This window comes from Centruroides vittatus, unplaced genomic scaffold, assembly GCF_030686945.1.
Source record: "Centruroides vittatus isolate TY-2023 unplaced genomic scaffold, ASM3068694v2 contig_784, whole genome shotgun sequence".
NCBI classification, from domain to species: Eukaryota; Metazoa; Arthropoda; class Arachnida; order Scorpiones; family Buthidae; genus Centruroides; species Centruroides vittatus.
Genome location: NW_027122505.1, coordinates 651,831 through 670,847, shown reverse-complemented (window position 1 = coordinate 670,847; position 19,017 = coordinate 651,831). Strand labels below are relative to the sequence as shown.

At 28.5% G+C, this 19,017-nt stretch overlaps 1 protein-coding gene across 1 annotated transcript in view; it reads left to right on the top strand.

Moving 5' to 3' along the window:
• Positions 1-19,017, top strand: part of Atg7 (Autophagy-related 7) — a 53,552-nt gene that overhangs the window by 33,642 nt on the left and 893 nt on the right. Inside the window, exons 8-16 of the mRNA XM_067277951.1 lie at positions 6,485-6,573; positions 6,650-6,759; positions 6,840-6,930; positions 8,080-8,224; positions 8,308-8,466; positions 8,547-8,604; positions 8,817-8,947; positions 12,650-12,808; positions 12,892-13,007. Of these exons, the coding sequence (XP_067134052.1) occupies positions 6,485-6,573; positions 6,650-6,759; positions 6,840-6,930; positions 8,080-8,224; positions 8,308-8,466; positions 8,547-8,604; positions 8,817-8,947; positions 12,650-12,808; positions 12,892-13,007 (1,058 nt within the window). The remainder of the gene's footprint in view (positions 1-6,484; positions 6,574-6,649; positions 6,760-6,839; positions 6,931-8,079; positions 8,225-8,307; positions 8,467-8,546; positions 8,605-8,816; positions 8,948-12,649; positions 12,809-12,891; positions 13,008-19,017) is intronic.

Here is a 19,017-nt window from a genome sequence, read left to right as displayed (position 1 = left end):
AACTGTGTTTTATGTTTTCTTTCTTGCGTGGACACAATGCAGAAATTCTTAAAAGTTCACTTTTTTCATTTTTTGTGTTAAGGTTCAGGAAATTTTGCAAATAGAAAGTATAATTAACTGTAGTATAATTAAAATATATTCTGACAGTTTCATAAACTGTCAGAATATATTTGTATTTATTAATTTTAAGTCCGCTTATTAGTTTTTTAAATTTTTGCTTGTTATGACATCTCACAGATTGTCAATAATCAACATGTATTTGTAGCAGGATTCTGAAAATTCTGTACTTGTCAGAACCTGTAATATCTTGAATAATTGTGCTGATGCTGTCTTAATTTTGAACCATGTCCAGTAGCTTCAATAACTGCATTATGTTAGGTTGTGCAAATTGGGCAAGAATAGAATCGAGTACGAAGGCTGCAGGTATGAAGTTTTTCTTTATAAACCTGATTATTAAAGACAAATGAACTGCCAAATTATTGGGCTATAAGCTTCATACCGCTATTAAGCAGCCAAGATAGACAAATCAAGAATACTTGAGAGCAAAAGAAGTATCGCATCTCAAAAACGAACTAGAAATCTATGATGCTACGGGTGAAAAAACACATAACATTTGTCTTCTCTTAAATGCATTAAAGATGATTCTGCCTACATCCATTGAATTGGAAAGGGCATTTTCAGTAGTGGGACTTTTCATTATTAAAATAATAACCAGATTGAGTTATCGGAGTATTGTCCATCTTTGGTTTTCAAAATCTTATAATACAAAATATTGTTGTAAATTTTTATGTTTTATTTAAAAAACAAAAATTACCTTTTAAGTTATAAGTTTGATCTAAGTTCATTTTTTTTTTAATTTTCAACTTAATTCAAAGGCATTTTTTTGTAAGCAGTTTCCAACAAACGTAATAAATTTTTTCTATTTGTGAAAATTTCTATGTAATTCAAAGGTAAAATAATTTGGTTAATGTTACCTATGGTATTAAGATATGGTGACAGGGAAATTTGTTCTACCCTACATTCTAGACGGCGACGGGGAATTTTTTATTCTACCCTACATTCTAGACGACGACGGGAAATTTTTTTCTACCCTACATTCTAGACTGCGACGGGGAGATTATTTCTACCCTACAATCGACATGGCCACATTTCCAGTCGCCATCACAAAAAATAATAATAATAATAAATAAATACAAATAAAAAATAGGATAACTTACTTTGTTACTGAGCTTTTTCCTTTCTACCTTCTAAGTCGTCTATGTGGTTATATCCCTTCCATTCGTCTGTGAATACTATGCTGCCGGAATTCACGTATTTCGATATTATCCAATTCAGAGTTATTTCAGATCTGTCATTAACCTGGCATATAAAACAAGTCTTGTCCTCCCGGCATATACCTCCAACGACCCATTTAGTACTTTTCATTTTTCATCCTTTCTCATATTTACATTTACATATCACTGTTTCATCTATTTCCACTGTTTTGCCAACACCTCCTATTTTAAACGATATCAGATTATGTAAAGACACTAACATAACGAAACGTATGTGGTTTGACCAGTCTATGCCTGCCTTTTTAGAAATACCTGAGGAAATTGCCGAATTACTTGTTGTGCACTCTAAACCAATATAGTGCCATATGAATGTCAAAATATTCGCCCGTGACATATTGCCACATTTCCCTTTGAACGTTCCTTCGAAACCCGAACTATTCCGCCAGCATTTTCGGCAACGCATCACGCATGATTTCCGGTCGCTGCGATAACTCAATTTGCATGTTTGGCCACATTTCTGGCAAACTTCCTCGGTGTGTTGGAGGCCCAGTTTTACGGCAAATTTCAGTCCGCCATCAATTCTTTTTTCTAATCCTAGTTCAGAAGACTCTGCTTTGATTAACTGGTAAAATCGTCGCCCAGTACACTCTTTCCAAAATTCGTCCGATTCAATATCGCAATTCAACATGACTAACTTGTGGAATATCTTTCCAACAAATGCAAAAATCGCTTAGCCAATTTTTCAATAAATAAATTCCAATCGCTTAAATTCAAAAGGAAAATTATTATTATTATTAATTACCTTATAATAGAAAAATTCCAAAATTATCCAAACGTCAAAATAATCTTTTCGCACGACAACACGCCTACTCCACTTTCAGGAAAAAAAAATTTGCATAATTGCCAATCATTCACGTCAAAGCTCCCTCTACGGATTTCAATACTTGATAAAATCCTCGTTCAAGATTATCAGAGGAGATTCAATCTCTGATAATCTCGCGTCTCTGTTTCGAGGTTACAGGAAATGCGGCCACGTCGGACGTGGGGTAGAAAAAATTTCCACATCACAGTCTAGAATGTAGGGAATTTCCCCGCTGCCATATCTCGATACCATAGGTAACATTAACCAATAATTTTAATATATATTTTACACAGCATTATTAATGTTATGATTTTGGAGATTGCGGAACATATTAAATTACTTTTAAAAACGAAGAATAATTATATCATTCAATTTCAAGATATATTTTATATTTTAAAAATTATTAATTCTATCCCGGGATTTCTCAGGATCCCAGGAAACAGTTCACTTTTATTTTGGAATCCTGGGACAAGCAAAAGACTGGGAAATGAGAAACCCTACTTTCCACCTAAAATTAGTGGCTTGCCCCTGTACATTACACTTTTCCTTTAACAATAGAGTTGTGCTAGTCATCTATCTAACACCTTTCAGGAAAAAATTTTTTAATTGAAATAACGTGACTTCCAGTTTGCATCAGAAGATCATATAGTTAATTGGGGCCTCCCAAGCTTTTCATATCTGATCTCGATTTTCCTCTATCTAACTGCATTTTCAAGATTAAGGAAGGACAGACAGACAGGCGGACAACAGTGAGAATTTGTTGGTTACAATTTTTTCAAATTGCAGTTTAGTAAAAAGCAGAGAAGACTAACAATAAATCAGCCTAGCTACTGACCTAAATCTTAACTCAAGTGCCGTGATGAAGTTTGACTGCTTACATATCTAAGTCATTTCACCTGGAGTACTCATGGTGAAAGAGAAATTTTATTGAAACTTCTGAAATTCTGAATTTTAACAGAAGCCACTCATCACTATTGCCCTTATTTCTGAAGAAGATATTGTTTAACAATCAGATGGTGTTGATTGGAAAGAATAGATAAATAGCATTTCCCCACTCCAAAACATGTTTGCAGAATAGCTCTATGACAGATGTATTTCCAGTTGCTTATACGTATTTCAATTCTTTAACTTTGTGTTACATTTGCTGTAAAGTCTATCTATTAGACTAGTTTTTTAATTTTAAAAGTTTATTCATATTAATTTTTTTATTAGAAGCATATTTTTTGAGTTATTGACTTGTACCACCTTATGTGAAACACCCTATAGGTACTGATATCAAAAAAAGTAGCCAATTTTATATTGGGATAATAGCCAATGAAAATAAAGTACAGTAAACCTTCAATTTAAAATGTTAGCTAGCTGAGTGCCATTTTGGAGATGTATTTAAGTCGTGGGTGTAGGAGTCATCTCCAGCTGGCACCATGATTAACTGCGTAATGTTATATCTAAATTTAAATACATTCATCTGGAAGTGAAGACTTGCTCAGGGTCCAGGTGGCACAACTGGCAAGCAGAGGTTGTGGGTTCAAGCCCCACCTTGGGCCAGTTATTTTCTTCCAGATGATTCTAAATTATTTAAATTATAATTATTAATTTAGATAAATGATGGTGCCTAATGTCTACCTCTAGTAGCAAATTACTTAGTATTAATTATTAAAAAATAGCAGATTTATAACTGAAGTATTTAAAGGTGATCATTTGGCTATGTTTATAAATCTAAATTGGGTAATTTTACTCTGAATGAATATAGCTTAAATTGAAATTGAAATTTTGATACTGATGTAATTCCTTTCAGATATTAACATTATTTTCAAAATGTTTTCTAATATATATATTAGAAAACATTTTGAAAATAATGTATGTGTGTATATATATATTGCATTTAACAAAAACATTATTGACCTTGATAACACACATTAAATCAATGCTTTTTGTAACACTTTCTTGAAATGCTCTTAGTAATACATTTAAATCATTCTTAATGTTAGAAGTAGATATATTGCTAATCAATTAAAAGAATTGGAAGGGAAAGATTTGTTTTTTGTCTTGAAAATCTTGTATTAATATGTTTTTATATATTAGAAGGTTACATTGAATGAAATTATAGTTGTCAAAGTAATATTATTTATAATACAATAATCATAATTACTCATATAAATCAAAATAAATTTATTATTTTTTGATTACATTTAATATAAAAATGTATATGGTTTTATTTGTATGTGAGGGGAATGCTTTCTGGGAGGTCTTTTATAGGAAACTGGCCCCTATTGAGGTGTTAATAACAACATGAAGAAAACCTGGAAAAGTAAACATGACCAACCTATTGATGAGGTGTGAACCCATGACCAACTTCCAGTGTTCAGTGATTTTATCCACTGGCCTCCTGGTGGGCAGAAAAAAATGTATACAATATGCAACATTCAATCCTTTGGGCAAATTACTCCATTTTTAATATGTAGGACAAGAAAAAGTATAGATATTAAGAAAAAAAGAATAATATATTTTAAATTTACAAATAAAGATTAGTAAAGCAATTTTCTGAAATTAGCACTATTAAAATTGTTATTGATGATATAAAATTATGATATATACAGTAAAACCTGTTCAAAATGAAACCTGAATAAAACTGAAATATGCCTAAATGGAAAAATATTCTGGAATGGCACAGTTTTCTATGTTAAATATTATTATAAGCTTGAAACCTGTCCAACAAGATAATGGAAAAGCTTTGAGTACAAAGATGTAATTTAAACTGGATGAAACAGAAAATTAAGATTCCACTCGTAGACAAATAAAATTGCCTCAGGCATTGCAGAGCACAAAAAGCTGTTCTGAAAACAGTTTCAAACCTTGTCAGAGAAATAAAGGTCATGTGATAAGGGGACATGTGAACACAATGTTTTTATTAATATTAGTCTTTATTGGAACCAGGGGAATAATCAAAAAACTTTCAAAAATCAAATGAGTTTCGAAGAATTGAGTTCTTGAGAACAAGCAACAAATGCAATTTATGAAACAATGAGAATAATAAGGTAACATGCTGCCAACTTATCTTTTATGGAGTAGCTAGTAACTAATTAGTACTGAGATTTGAAAACAAGTTTATTAACATGTTGGTAGTTACATTAATTGAAGTAAACAATTAGAGCATTAGAATTTCTTGAGAAGTCAGATCAGAGAATAACTTAATTTTTGTATTACTGTAATGTGATTAGAATTTGGGACAGCAGAGCAAGGCACTAATTTTTGGTGCTCAATTTGCTTATTCATTGTCACATGACCTTGTAAGAATCACACCCAAGAAGCATTCAGATACCTAGTGCAAGTTTTTGGGAAAATGAGAACTTTTTATAATCAAATAATTTTTATTTTTTGTATTCAAATGTGCTTATCTTTAATTGGAATCATTTGGATTAATCAAATTAATCCAAAATGATTCCAATTAAATTTTTTTACATATATTTAAAAGAAAAAAACAAACCAAACTGTGTGACATTTATTGAGTATAGTTTAAGGATTTAAAAAAAGAAAAAATACCAAAATCTGTTCAAAACGGAAACCCCATAAAACCAGAAAAACTATTTGGTACTGTGCAGTTCCAGTTTACACAGATTTTACTGTATTATTCTAATTGTGAAAAAGAATCAATATTCATTTTTACATATCAAATATGAATACTTAATTTGGGAATTCAGCTGTGTTTCCTTTACCATCTTCTCAATACATTTATAAGATCTGATTTATTTTTTAAAATAGATGAATTTTTTTTAAATGTTATGTCATTTTAATAAAATTCTAGAGTTATATACAGTGAAACTTGGGTTGTCGATACTCGAGAGTTAGTACCCCAAGGTTCGAATCTATTCTGGGGTATATGTTCATTCTTGCTCCGCACTCATCAATGTCCTAACAACAAGGGACCAAGTAACAAACTTCTGAACCTACCGGTTCCCCTCGTACCGCGCAGGATTACTATCGCAACGACTTCCGTTGCCGCGGCTAGGGGTCTTCTGCCTTAGGGGTGTTTAGTCATAATCCTACGAACAATAGCTTCGCGCCACTCGAACAGGCACATGTACCAAGTGTCCGTTACAGTTATGTCATTTTAATAAAATTCTAGAGTTATATACAGTGAAACTTGTGTAAACTGGATTTGTATGGTAGTGAATATTTTTTCTGGTTTGGCAGGTTTCTGTTTTGAACAGGTTTTTTTTTAACATAGAAAATTGCTGTATTCCTAATAATTTTTTCCATTTAGGCAGGTTTTTGATTTATTAAGGTTTTACTTTGGTCAGTTTTAATTTTTAATGTGTGTATAATAATAATAATAATAATATTTTTACAGATACTTTTAGCATTTGCAGATCCATCCACTTTCCTTTCCTATCCTGGCTGGCCATTACGAAATTTGTTATCTCTGGTTGCTTATCATTGGTAAATATTTTAAATTATTCAATTTTGAAATTACTTTCTCAAAATCTCTAAATAATCATGTTCATTTATCTTTTAGGGGAAAAGATAAAAAAGAATGGGAAGTAATATGTTTTAGAGATCGTCTCAACTCTTGTGTTCACAGTCTTGTTTTAAAAATACAATTGGGCAATCTAGATCTTCAACAAGGTTGATAAATTTTTTAAAATTAAGTGGTATAGTTTACTATGATTTTAAAATTTATTGTAAATTTTAAATGAATTTTTCAGTACCCCCTCCATGTGTTGGATGGGAAAAGAACGTTCAACAGAAAGTAGGTCCTCGTAAAGTTGATCTAAGTGCATCATTAGATCCTGTCAAGTAGGTAAAGAGCAAAATCTGCTATTATTTAATATGTGCTTATTTTATAATAATGTTTTGTGTGATATATTTAAAAACAATATGAAAAGTTTTAAATGTTTATATGTGATAGATTAAAGAAGGTAATGTAAATGAACAAAACTGAAACTAAAAATTAACAGAAAAACACACCACGATATTCCAGCAAAAATAAATTTAATTAAACAGATCATCAGGTAATGTATCTAGAAAAATATTTTTAAATTTTGTTCTAGATGCATTACCTGATGATGACAATTCAGTGAAGGTCAAAAACATTTGTTTGATTAAATTTATTTTTGTTAGAATATCATAATGTGTTTTTTTATTAAATTTAGTTCTATTATTATTTCTGTTATTTTTTATTATTACCGTATTTTACGGACTATAAGACGCTACGGACTATACGATGCACCTTAATTTTTAAGCAATTTTTAAAAAAAAAATACCTATAAGACGCTACGGACTATAAGACACACCTGAATTTTGGAGGCAATTTTTTGAAGAAAAAATTTAGTTCTATTATTATTTCTGTTATTTTTTTATTATTATTTATTATATTATAAGAAATTTTGCAATTAATATGGGTAGGTTAGATATTTATATAAGAAGTAGTGTAAAATTTTTGAGAGTTTTTATAGTTTGTATATTTGAATAAGGATTTGTTGAATTCACTATAGAATATTTTAAAATAATCACTGAAATAATAATTTTAGATATTTTATATTAAAAATTTGTATTATCATACATAAGAAAATGAAGTTTTATAAAACCAGATTTGAAGGAAATTATATCACCAGTTATTTTTTCAGATGCTAAATGTCTTCATTTTTAACCAAAATTTTTCAAAGCTTTCATTTCAAGATTTATAAAAAATTTAATTTTATGCTATACCAGTTTAAGTTTATCCAAAATTATATATAATTGAAAGAAATTAAATTTTTGATAAGTTAAATTATCTCAGAAAGTGATAAAACAAGATTTCTTAAGCCTGTTTTATTAAAAAAAAAACAACTAATTTTTATATTTTCAATTAAAATTTAATCTTTTAAATTATAAAGATTTTTTACATTATATTAAATGAATTTATTTTTTATATATATAATGTATTTATCTATGTATTTTTAATAGATTAGCTAAATCTGCGGTAGATTTAAATTTAAAATTAATGAGATGGCGTTTAGTCCCAGATTTAGAATTAGATGAAGTCATGTCTACAAAATGTTTAATTTTGGGTTCTGGTACACTTGGCTGTAATGTTGCTAGATGTTTGCTTGTAAGTTAAAATTGTCTTACTTACTATTGTAATTAAAATTTTTAAGTATTTTACATTATTAAAGAATTTTTAATTTTACATAGGGTTGGGGTATTAGAACAATAACTATGGTTGACAATTCACAAGTATCTTATTCCAATCCAGTTCGTCAGTCTCTCTTTACTTTTCAAGATTGTCTTCATGGTGGTAGGAGAAAAGCTGAAGCTGCTGCTGAAGCTTTATTATCTATTTTTCCAGGAGTGGTATATCAATTTTATTATCTTATTATATTTAGTATAACTGATAGGAATTCTAAAAATTTATATATCATTTTTTTCTTTAGAATTCTGAAGGAATTCATCTAACAATACCAATGCCTGGTCATCCTATTCCTGAAAACTGTAATATGAAATACTATTATATTTTTTATTTATTTTTAATACATAAAAATTTAATTTAATATTAATAAATTCAAAAAATAATTGAATGCATTTTAATGCAGCTAATAATTATAACTATAATTATTAGCTGCATTTTTTTAAATACATATTTTTAAAAATTATAATAATAAAATTATTGGAAATTAACATTAATTTTTACTGTAAAATTGTAGTAATAGATCAGATTAAATTGGATGTAGAGAAGTTAGAAGAACTAATTGAAAATCATGATGTTATATTTCTTTTAATGGATACAAGAGAAAGCAGATGGTTACCAACGGTAATAGCTTCTGCAAAAAAGAAGGTAGTTTAAAAAATATTGTTTTAACTTTATCATTTCAAATATTTCATAATACTGTATTCAAAATATACTATCAATTTAACATAATTATTAAATCTGAAGGTCTAAAGGTCTTTCTTTTTTTAATATATGTATTTATATTTCATCTATTTAATGAGATTAAATTTAATTTAATGAACTAATTTTACAGATAAGCCTGGGCAAAAAATGAGTACAAAGATTAAGATTATTAGATTATTTCTTACTTCTAACCATTCTATTATATTATAGTATTTGATTTATGTAACTACAAACATTATCTTACATAAGGATTTATCACACCAAGAGACTAATCTAACACATTTTAGAAATTCTTTAAATTGTGTACAGTAGAGGATTAAAGAATTTTTAAAATGTGTTCGATCGGTCGATCGGTGTGATAAATCCTTACGTAAGATAGTCTTTGTAGTTATATAAATCAAATACCATGATATAACAAATATTAAAACAAAAAATCATATAAAGATTTTGGTTATTTTAGCTTATCATTGTTATGTTTATTGCAATACTCATATGCTACAACATGGCACAATTTCATTGGTCAAGTAGACAGGAATTGAAAATATGATATCTTTAATTTTTTAAGATATATTTTTTTCTGTTAGCACTAACAAATTGTTTCATTCTCAGCCAAACATCAAATGGTAATCTGCCAATGAATCAAATTTTGTGAAAAATGGACCAAATAAGTCAAACCTGCCCTTAATCCACTGCGGGGGATAGGGACCACATTAAAAAAACGCATTAAAAAAAATCTCACGAAACTTCACGAATGGCTGTAAATAATAGTTTTCGCAACACAATTAAAAAAATAATTTTTTTATGCGGTAAACAGGGACCGCATAAAAAAAGTCTCACATAGAAAATAACTCAAAACCGTACGAAATAGAATTTATTGACAACAGATGTCAGCACTTGACTGCATCGTCTGGTCTATCGTCTGTTTTACATATTTTTGTCCAGGTGGTGTTTTGTTGACTTAAAAAGTAAATTATTTCATTTTTCGCATATTCATGCAATAATATTACTATAATAAGTGCATTTATGCTATAATAAGTTTATTTAGCTATAATAAGTCAACGTGAGACATGACGAATCGCACGAGACTAGTCGCCAACTATACCGCACAAATTAAAAATTCGCATTAAAATAATCGCACAAATAAAAATCGCACATAAAAAGAGCGCATAAAAACAGGTTTGACTGTATTTAAACTCTGCACCCTCAAAATCCACTTAAAACATATTTTGTGATCATCAGTAACCTCGAACCTCGTATTATGTAATTTTCCTATTCAAATGCTCCAATACCGCTGATCCAAAAGAAAGATGGGATCGTTGTGGAAGGGAGTTGAAATAATTTGACCAAAAGTAGTCATTGACCTCCTCCTTGATGAGAGGATGATCAATGACGCTAATTAATACCAGCTTACTATGAATATTTGAAAAGTGATCTGTGTTGGATGGGGTGATATGATCAAAGTTGCTAACCTTAATGTCCAAAAGACTTCATATAAAACCTGTTTAAATAAAAAGATCTTGTAAAAATGCTAGAATAATTTCTTTTATGTGATAATAAAGTGTTTAAATTTTGGCAACAAATTGTATAAACTACATGGAAAGTATATTCTCATAAATATTGCATTTATAGAAAAATTATTGGACTCAATTTGAAAAAATTGTATACCTATAAATTCCGACTGTCATCCCGTATCTGTCTGCTGTCTGTCCTTTCTTAATCTTGAGAAAGGAGTTAAATACATGAAAGTTGAGACCAGATATAGAAAGCTTATAGGCAAAAGACCCAGATGAACTAGGGAAAAGAATTATATATGAACTTTCAGTTTGGACCATGAGTTACATTACATCAATTCAAATATTTTCCCCCGACAGAGTTAGATAGATAACCAGCACAACTTTATTGCTAACAGAAAGAGTATGATGTACAGGGGCAAAACCACTGCTAAAAGAATTGAGAACATTGTGACAGAAAGTTGCAGCCTGCCATTGTGACAATGTCACAATAAATAATTGTTTGTTAGAGTTGGTTTGGTTTATTTGGTTATCACAACACGACACGTGAGCGATTGCTGAGGTGGTTACATCCCGGGAATACTTTTATGGGAAGCTGGACCCTATTTAGGTATTACTAAGGTGAAGAAAACTCCACGTGGCCAGTCTGTTGGCCATGCCTGAATCCATATCTAACTAATTACCAGTGTTCGATTGTTTTACCCACTCAGCTACTGGAGGGCACTTTTTTACAAGTAACACTTTTGATTCCATGCAGGAAATTGCTATATACTGTCTCAGTAATGATATAGTTCATCTATTTTGTGCTATATCATTATCACAGTAATTAAGTGAATATAGTATATATTTTTAAAAAATTATATCTTTTATAAGAATTATATTTAGTTTATTATTTTAAATTTTTTGTCAATAGATGGCACTATGTGTAAATCAGCAAATTGAATTTAGATAGAAATGAATTGATTTAAAGAAATCCAATAGATATTTTGGGGTGAGATGTATGACATTATCTAAGTTAGAATAATGTAAACATAACTGCTAAGTTTCATAGCAATTGGCTGAACTGCCTAGGAGTGTACAGTGAACAATATTTATATATATAGATTAGGTTTGTTTTGTTTCAGGAAAACCAAAATATAAATTTATATATACAGTTGAATCCCTCTATAGCAATATTTAGCAGAACAAGAAAAAATATTGTTGTAGGGAGAGTTATTGTTATAATGAGAGTTTTTAAAAGAGTCTCTTCTTCCTCACTACAAACATGATTATTTTTACAAAGGTAGTCAATGTTAGAACAGAAAACAAACAGTACTTAAATGAGTTTAACATAACAAAACAAAGTTTTCCAGCAATTACTTAGGAATGTCTTAGTGTTGCAAATTACATTAATTCTAAAAGTAAAAGAGGCTTTGTTACAATTACTATTATCTAGTAAGTTCTCATTCTGGAGAATTCTAGGTTTTTACTGTAACATACAGGTTTCTGTAATTTATAATTTATAATTTCTGAAAAAACTAGAAATGATAGATTTGAGCCAGAAAAACGTTAAACTGCTCTAGATATAGTAAAAATTGGTTTTCTTCAATGTTTAATGTTAAATGTTATCAATAAATTTTACTCTAAACCTAATGTTTCAGCTAAGCAAAGCAAAAAATGATAATTTTAAGTGCTAAACAAAAAGTTTAGGTACTAAAATAACCAAAAACATGCTAAATCTGACAACTCTACTCTTCTTGGTATTGATATCCTTTGACTGCAATTAACGTTCATGGTAGAATCACTGCATTAAGAGAGTACCACATTTTGATTCTAAAACTGAGCAATAAGTTAAAATTAAATAAAATTTAATTTACTGCATTATTGCCATTGTAGAGAAAGGAAAATACTGTGATTTTATGAATACAGTATAAGAAATGTATTGCTAAATAGGAGATATTGCCATATTAATTTATTTAAATTTTTAATGAAAAATTACTTTTTAATTATTTATTGGTGAAATAATTTAATTTTAAATTCTATTAATGTAATAATAATAAATTTTTTAAAATAGTGTTACTGAAAGATTAAGTTTTTGTGTATTACAATGTTGCTATGCTATTTTATTGATAATATTCAATTTAAATTTTTTTAGCTAGTAATAAATGCTGCTTTAGGGTTTGACACTTACTTAGTTCTTCGACATGGCATAAAAATAGACAATTGTCCAACATCTGCACCAAAATTAGGAGAAAGTATTCCTGGAAATCAGTTAGGATGTTATTTTTGTAATGATGTTGTAGCACCTGGTGATGTAAGTAAAATATATTAATTTAATAAAAGTATTGATATTTTAAAATAAATTGAAAATAAAATGAATATCTTTTGCTATGCTAGTCAACTCGAGATCGAACTTTAGATCAGCAGTGTACTGTGACTAGACCAGGAGTATCAATGGTTGCTGCAGCATTAGCAGTTGAACTTATGATTAATGTAATACAACATCCTCAAAGGTAAAATGCATAAGAATTTTAGATTTATAAAATACGTCATGGAACTTTAATATCTTAAACTAATTATATTAAATTTAATTTTAGATTTAATATAATAAAATTAATAATATCAATGGTTATTGTTTCGTTAAAAATGATGACTTTTGTTAAAAAATAAAGTAAAAGTGCTAATTACTTCTAAAATTGTAGCTATTTGTTGTTATTTTTATTGGAAAGGAAAAATTTGTTTCAATATTAAAATATTACTTTACCTAAGAAATTTAACATTTTGGAATGAAAAATATACAGTTTTTTACAATTGAAAGTATTTTTATTTGTTATCATTAGAAAATTATCCAAGCATTAGTTTAAGTCTGAGTTTTTCTATGAATATTTGCTAATAAACAGAAATGAAAATAATTTTTCTTAGCAAGTCAGATTACACAGAAAGTATGTTTTGGTTCTATTTATAATAATGTATCTTGTTTTATTCTAAATTATTATATTTTCTTAAAAAATAATTAACATATAATTTTTTCTTAACTAAACTTTCAATAAATATTTTGTATAAGCTTAGAGACTCATTTACGAATATATAGAATAATGTGTTAAGAGATCAACAAGAGGAAATAAAATGCAATTGATTTCCTCTTGATATTATCTCAACTGTTGCGTTTTATTAAAACATGTTAGAAATATTATAAAGTTTATTTTTATTATTTATAAAAACAAGTAATTAAAGACTTATAAAATAAATCTTTGATTATATATCTTCTTTCAAATATATATTGTCATTCAAATAATTTTTGGTTGAGGATTGATGATAATTTTACATATTACTTATAATATATTATATCTATTAATAATAACATCATTCCTGTTTATAAAAAAATCTTCATTGAAGAAGTTACAGATAATTTAAAACTGAAATTTTCCAAATTGTAATATAATGTATTGGGTTGTTTGGAAAGTAATTTCGTTTTTTCCATAGAAAAATAAATGCAATATTCTTACAATAAATAAATATTTTATTGAATTATATATTGACCACTTTGGTCAAATACCTGTTGTCATTGTTTCTGGTAGTAGCATGATTTCACATTCATAAAAGTTTTGATCGTTGTTTACAAAAAACTGATCCAAGTGATTTTTGACATTGTCATTTCAAGTAAATGTCTTACAGTTAAAAAAAAATTGTATAGACCGGAACAAGTAGTAATCTGAGTGTGCCCGATCTGGCGAATATGGTTGGTGTGATAACACATCCCATCTAAGCTATAACAGTTTCTGACGAGTTACCAAACTTGTGTGAAATTTGGCATTATCATGGTAAAACACTACACTTTGTTTGTTGATCAATTCTGGCCTTTTCTGTTTGATGATATTACTCAATTTGTTTACTCGATGGCAGTACACTTTCGAATCAATTGTTAAATTGTCTGGTTAAAGCTCAAAAAAAAATTTCTTTAAAATCCCACCATAGAGAGCATCTCTCTTTAATAACATGTGGAACCCATATATCGAGCTTTGAAACGAAACCAATTCGTTTTAAGTAATAATAAACGGTTCAATTTAACAGATTTAATCTCGTAGTGATTTCACGTGTTGTTATACGGCAGATTGCTTCAATCGGCACCTTTATTTTGTTTTCATTGGCTTCAAATGGCCATCAGAATGTGGTGTATCTTCGATATTAAAATTGCCAGAACGCAATTTTGTAAACCAGTTTTGGCACTGTCTTTCTCTCAACACATCTTCTCCAAACATGTACCACAATTTTTTTCTTGTTTGAACAGCATTTTGAGTTTTTTAGTTATAAAAAAGCAAAATATGCCGAAAATGATGCTTTCGATTTTCCATATTTGATGGGTCACCGAAAAAAAAACAATTGTACAGAATCAAACAAAATTTTTTACAAATAAGCCTTAAAATGTCAGCTGTCGAAGTATATAATGAAAATGTGGTTTAAAATAAAATTGGCTGGTAAAAATACATCTAATTCCTCTAGTAATAAAAAAACGAAATTACTTTCCGAACAACCTAATACATACTATCAAAAAATTATTACAATATAAACTGAAGTATTTACATTTTTTATTCAGTATACGAACAAATTTGAATAAATGTTTTGATGACATTTATGATATGACATTTCGTAAAATTATTTTTTATGGATTTAATAATGTTAATAGATATATGTGCATTGATGTTTTGATGATTATACTAACAAACCTGATTAATATTTAAAGACACTTCTCCATCATCATCTAATTTGGAAGAGAATTGTGCATAACATATTATATTTGAAAATATTGGAGCACGTAATGTTTTTTTTTTTGACTGCCTTCACAAGTTGTGAAATTGATGTAGAATCCTTGGTTGCAGTTAGATCTTGATTTTGAAGGATCCTTTCACAGTATGTAAATTCTGTGGTATTTTCATGCAGTGATTCTTTTGCAGAACACATTTCTATGATATTGATATTAACACGAGATATCAAAGCCATCTTTTCGTTCTCTAGTGAACAAAGATGCAATTATAGACGCATTTAGGTTAAACAATGACTTTGTTGCTAGAGTAACAATGAACGGTTCATAAATATACAGAAAATGTTTTCTTTTTAAATAAACACTGGTAGGTAACACTTGTCAATTGCTTTTGACATTGACTTGTTACTTGAAACAGATTGATTTTGTTTTATTACCCTGTTTATTGTGCATTTGTAGTTTTTTAAAACCACATCAGTTATTATCTTTGGCAGTATGGTAAATTTAAAAGTACTTAGAATAAAGTGAAAATTATAGTTTTACGGGGAAAAAATTGATACCATCAAGATTCGAAACATTAACTTCATGACTATGAAATCAGTGCACCTCACCGACCCACTGGCCACTCTACAAGTGACAGGAATTTTAAAGGTTTTAAGTAATTTGCAATTTTCAATTTCAATTTTGTCGTTTAAATTTGAGAATTGCACTTTACTGCTTGGTATGTCAGTTGTTGGGGATGCACTATAACCTCATCTAGTTTGATCAAAATTGATGACCCCAATGTCATGCCATTCCCTCGTAAGATAAAAAGATAGAGGACTATTTTTAGACATTTTTAAAATGTTGGAGAGCAATGAGAACATTTATGTTTGCTCATAAATATCAGAAAGAAATATTAGTATGATGATCAGCAATTTTGTTGTTCATTAATCTCTTTCTGGACTACCTTAGGTATTCATTTTAGAAGAAATGCTTATGATTTTTTAAAAGTCCAAAGAAAAATCTAGCATCTAGTATTTATTAAGCCTACACTTTCATCTTTAAAGTTGAAATTATAAGACGACAATAATATTTGAACTCGATAAAATCAAAGGCTTGTATCTTGAATATAGTACAGAACCAAGCAAATATCCATACAATTTTGAGATGCACTATGATGGTAATCACTCCAGTTTACGTCTGAATAACATGATGATTTTAAATTATGATGATCTCAATACAAGATTAAACCACAGTTTTTATTTTGAAATGCATCAAGGAGTTTATGCAGTATGAGGTGTCAAAGTTCAATGCTTAGTGCCTCTTAGAAAGTAATGGCATTGGAATGATTAATTTGAGCACCATTTGCTTAAAATACCATTTTAAAGTTGCTTATCGTTAATAATTTCCTTTATGTTGTTTTAAATTATAGCATTTTCTTTTGTTTTATCATTGATTATACAGGATACCCCAAAAAAAATGTACTCATTCTTTATCAGTGATGAGTCTAGGAGTTTGATAGGCTAGAAGAAAAGACTAATGTTTTCCATAATACCATTAAATTTTCTTTAATTTAAAAAAAAAAAACTTTATTTAACTTATTAGACTTGTATCTATGTCAATAAACATCTAAATCAAAACTTAATACATTAGTAATGGTCAATCAAAGAGTGAGTACAATTTTTTGGTACACCCTGTGTCAAAATAATCAAGATACGTATGTTGCTCATGATGTACACGCCACGATAGATATGTTTCAGTTGAAATAATATCAAAACAGATTTGCATTTCCGTTGGGAGTGTCTGCTTGATCATACAGGATTTAGGCTATCACAATGTGCTCACGTAGATCGTAAGGGTTTTTACAATTAGCAGAAATTACAAAGAATGTCATTATTTTTGATGCATTTGGATTGCTAAAAGAGAGAAGGTAATTATTTCCTGTTCTGGATTGTCGCAGGAGATGAATATTATTGGCAAGGTTATGGTGATAGTGTTTTTTTATTACAAAGGACTTTTGCTGTTAAACTTCAAACACTTAACATGATCAATACCAATCACTATTGTGCAATACTGGATCAGTTGCATGCTATAATCAAGAATTAGTATCCCAATAAATACATATCCGGAGTCATATTGCCATGACAACAACCGATTACTCGTTGCTAGAATCATCACAGATAAACTGGAGCAGTTCAGATGGGAACACTCCTATCCAACATATAGCTTGAAACTTTTGGATTTTTGGACCCATGAAGAAAGTGTAGAATGGTCATAAGTCTCAATTGGATGAAGAAGTCACGTGTTATTCGAGAACAGTTCTGGAGCCAACCGAAAGAATTCTTCCAAGAAGGAACACTTTTTTTAGTGATTCTGGGATAAATGCCTTAACAGCTATTGAGACTTCTTTTAGAAACATCTTGAAGTCTCCATTACATTTAATTTAATAAAATATGACTTAGAACAACGACACTAAATTGCTAATTTTGATAAATTTAAGAATTAAATGTTAAAAAACTATCTTTATTATTTAAACCATTATATTTTTACGGGATGATTACCTTGTTAATTATCCATTACATTGAATTTTAATGTTGCTAAATAAAAATATTTTAGTGATTTTATAAATTCTAGATGTTTAACAAACACAATAGAATCAAAACGACTTAATTTTTTATAAAGATTTTTGTGATTTATAATCATAATGAGTTATATCTATGAAATACATAAAATTATAAAAGATAAGAAATGAAAATTAATAAATAAAATTATTTTCTAAATGAAAGATTTCAGTTATGCCATATATAGCTCATCTAGAAAGATTTTTATTTAATAGGAAAAAAATTTCATTTTTTTTCTGTATTAGACCATTAAATGTTTTTATTTTTTAATATAATTTAAGAATTTTTTGAAAAACATAATATGTTTATTAATATTTTTTTATATTATACTTTGAATTTGTCTTGAAATTAGATATTTGTTTATTTTCAAAAAAAAAGAAAAAAGGCGAGAGATTACTTAACTCTCTTAAGAACAAGCCTGAAGTAATCTGTAATGTAATAAACTGACGTGAGGTGCATAATTTTTTATTTTTTCAAACTGTAAAATTGTAAATAGCATGATGGGAGATTCTTAGTGCTAAAAAAACTTTTTAAAAGCCAAGAATTTTCATTTCTTCGCTCATTATACTCTACAAAATTAAATTTGTTGTAATAAACAGTAGAGAATATAATGAATAATCTTATTTAAAAGTAAAGAAACTGTGTTCTCTTATGCACTGTACAGTACATTCAGAACAACTATGATATTTTGAATGTAAATAAGACATGTATAGATTTCCATCACTGAAATACGTGCACGAAATATTGTTTGATTTTTGTTCGAGACACATTTCATTTAGAATTTTAAAATTTTATTCTAGAAGTCAGAAACTGAGAATACTTAAAGACAAAAATACTGCTCAAACTATAAACAATATTTGATCTTGCACAAATTAATAATAATCTTTGTCTAGTTTGGAGAATACATTCTCTATTAAGTTTTGATTTTTTGATATAAATTAAAAGTTTAATCACTTTATAGAAAAGTTGTCATCAAATTTTCATCTTGATATTTTATTCTCTCTGTTCATTAATTATTTGATATATATTCTTCTAGTGAGAACATCATACATACTTCTAGCTAAACTGCATTATTATAATTTATACTGCAGTAAAGAATCAAAAACATACTTATTTAGAAAAATACTAACATCTTTATCAATGATAAGATAATGCACATTT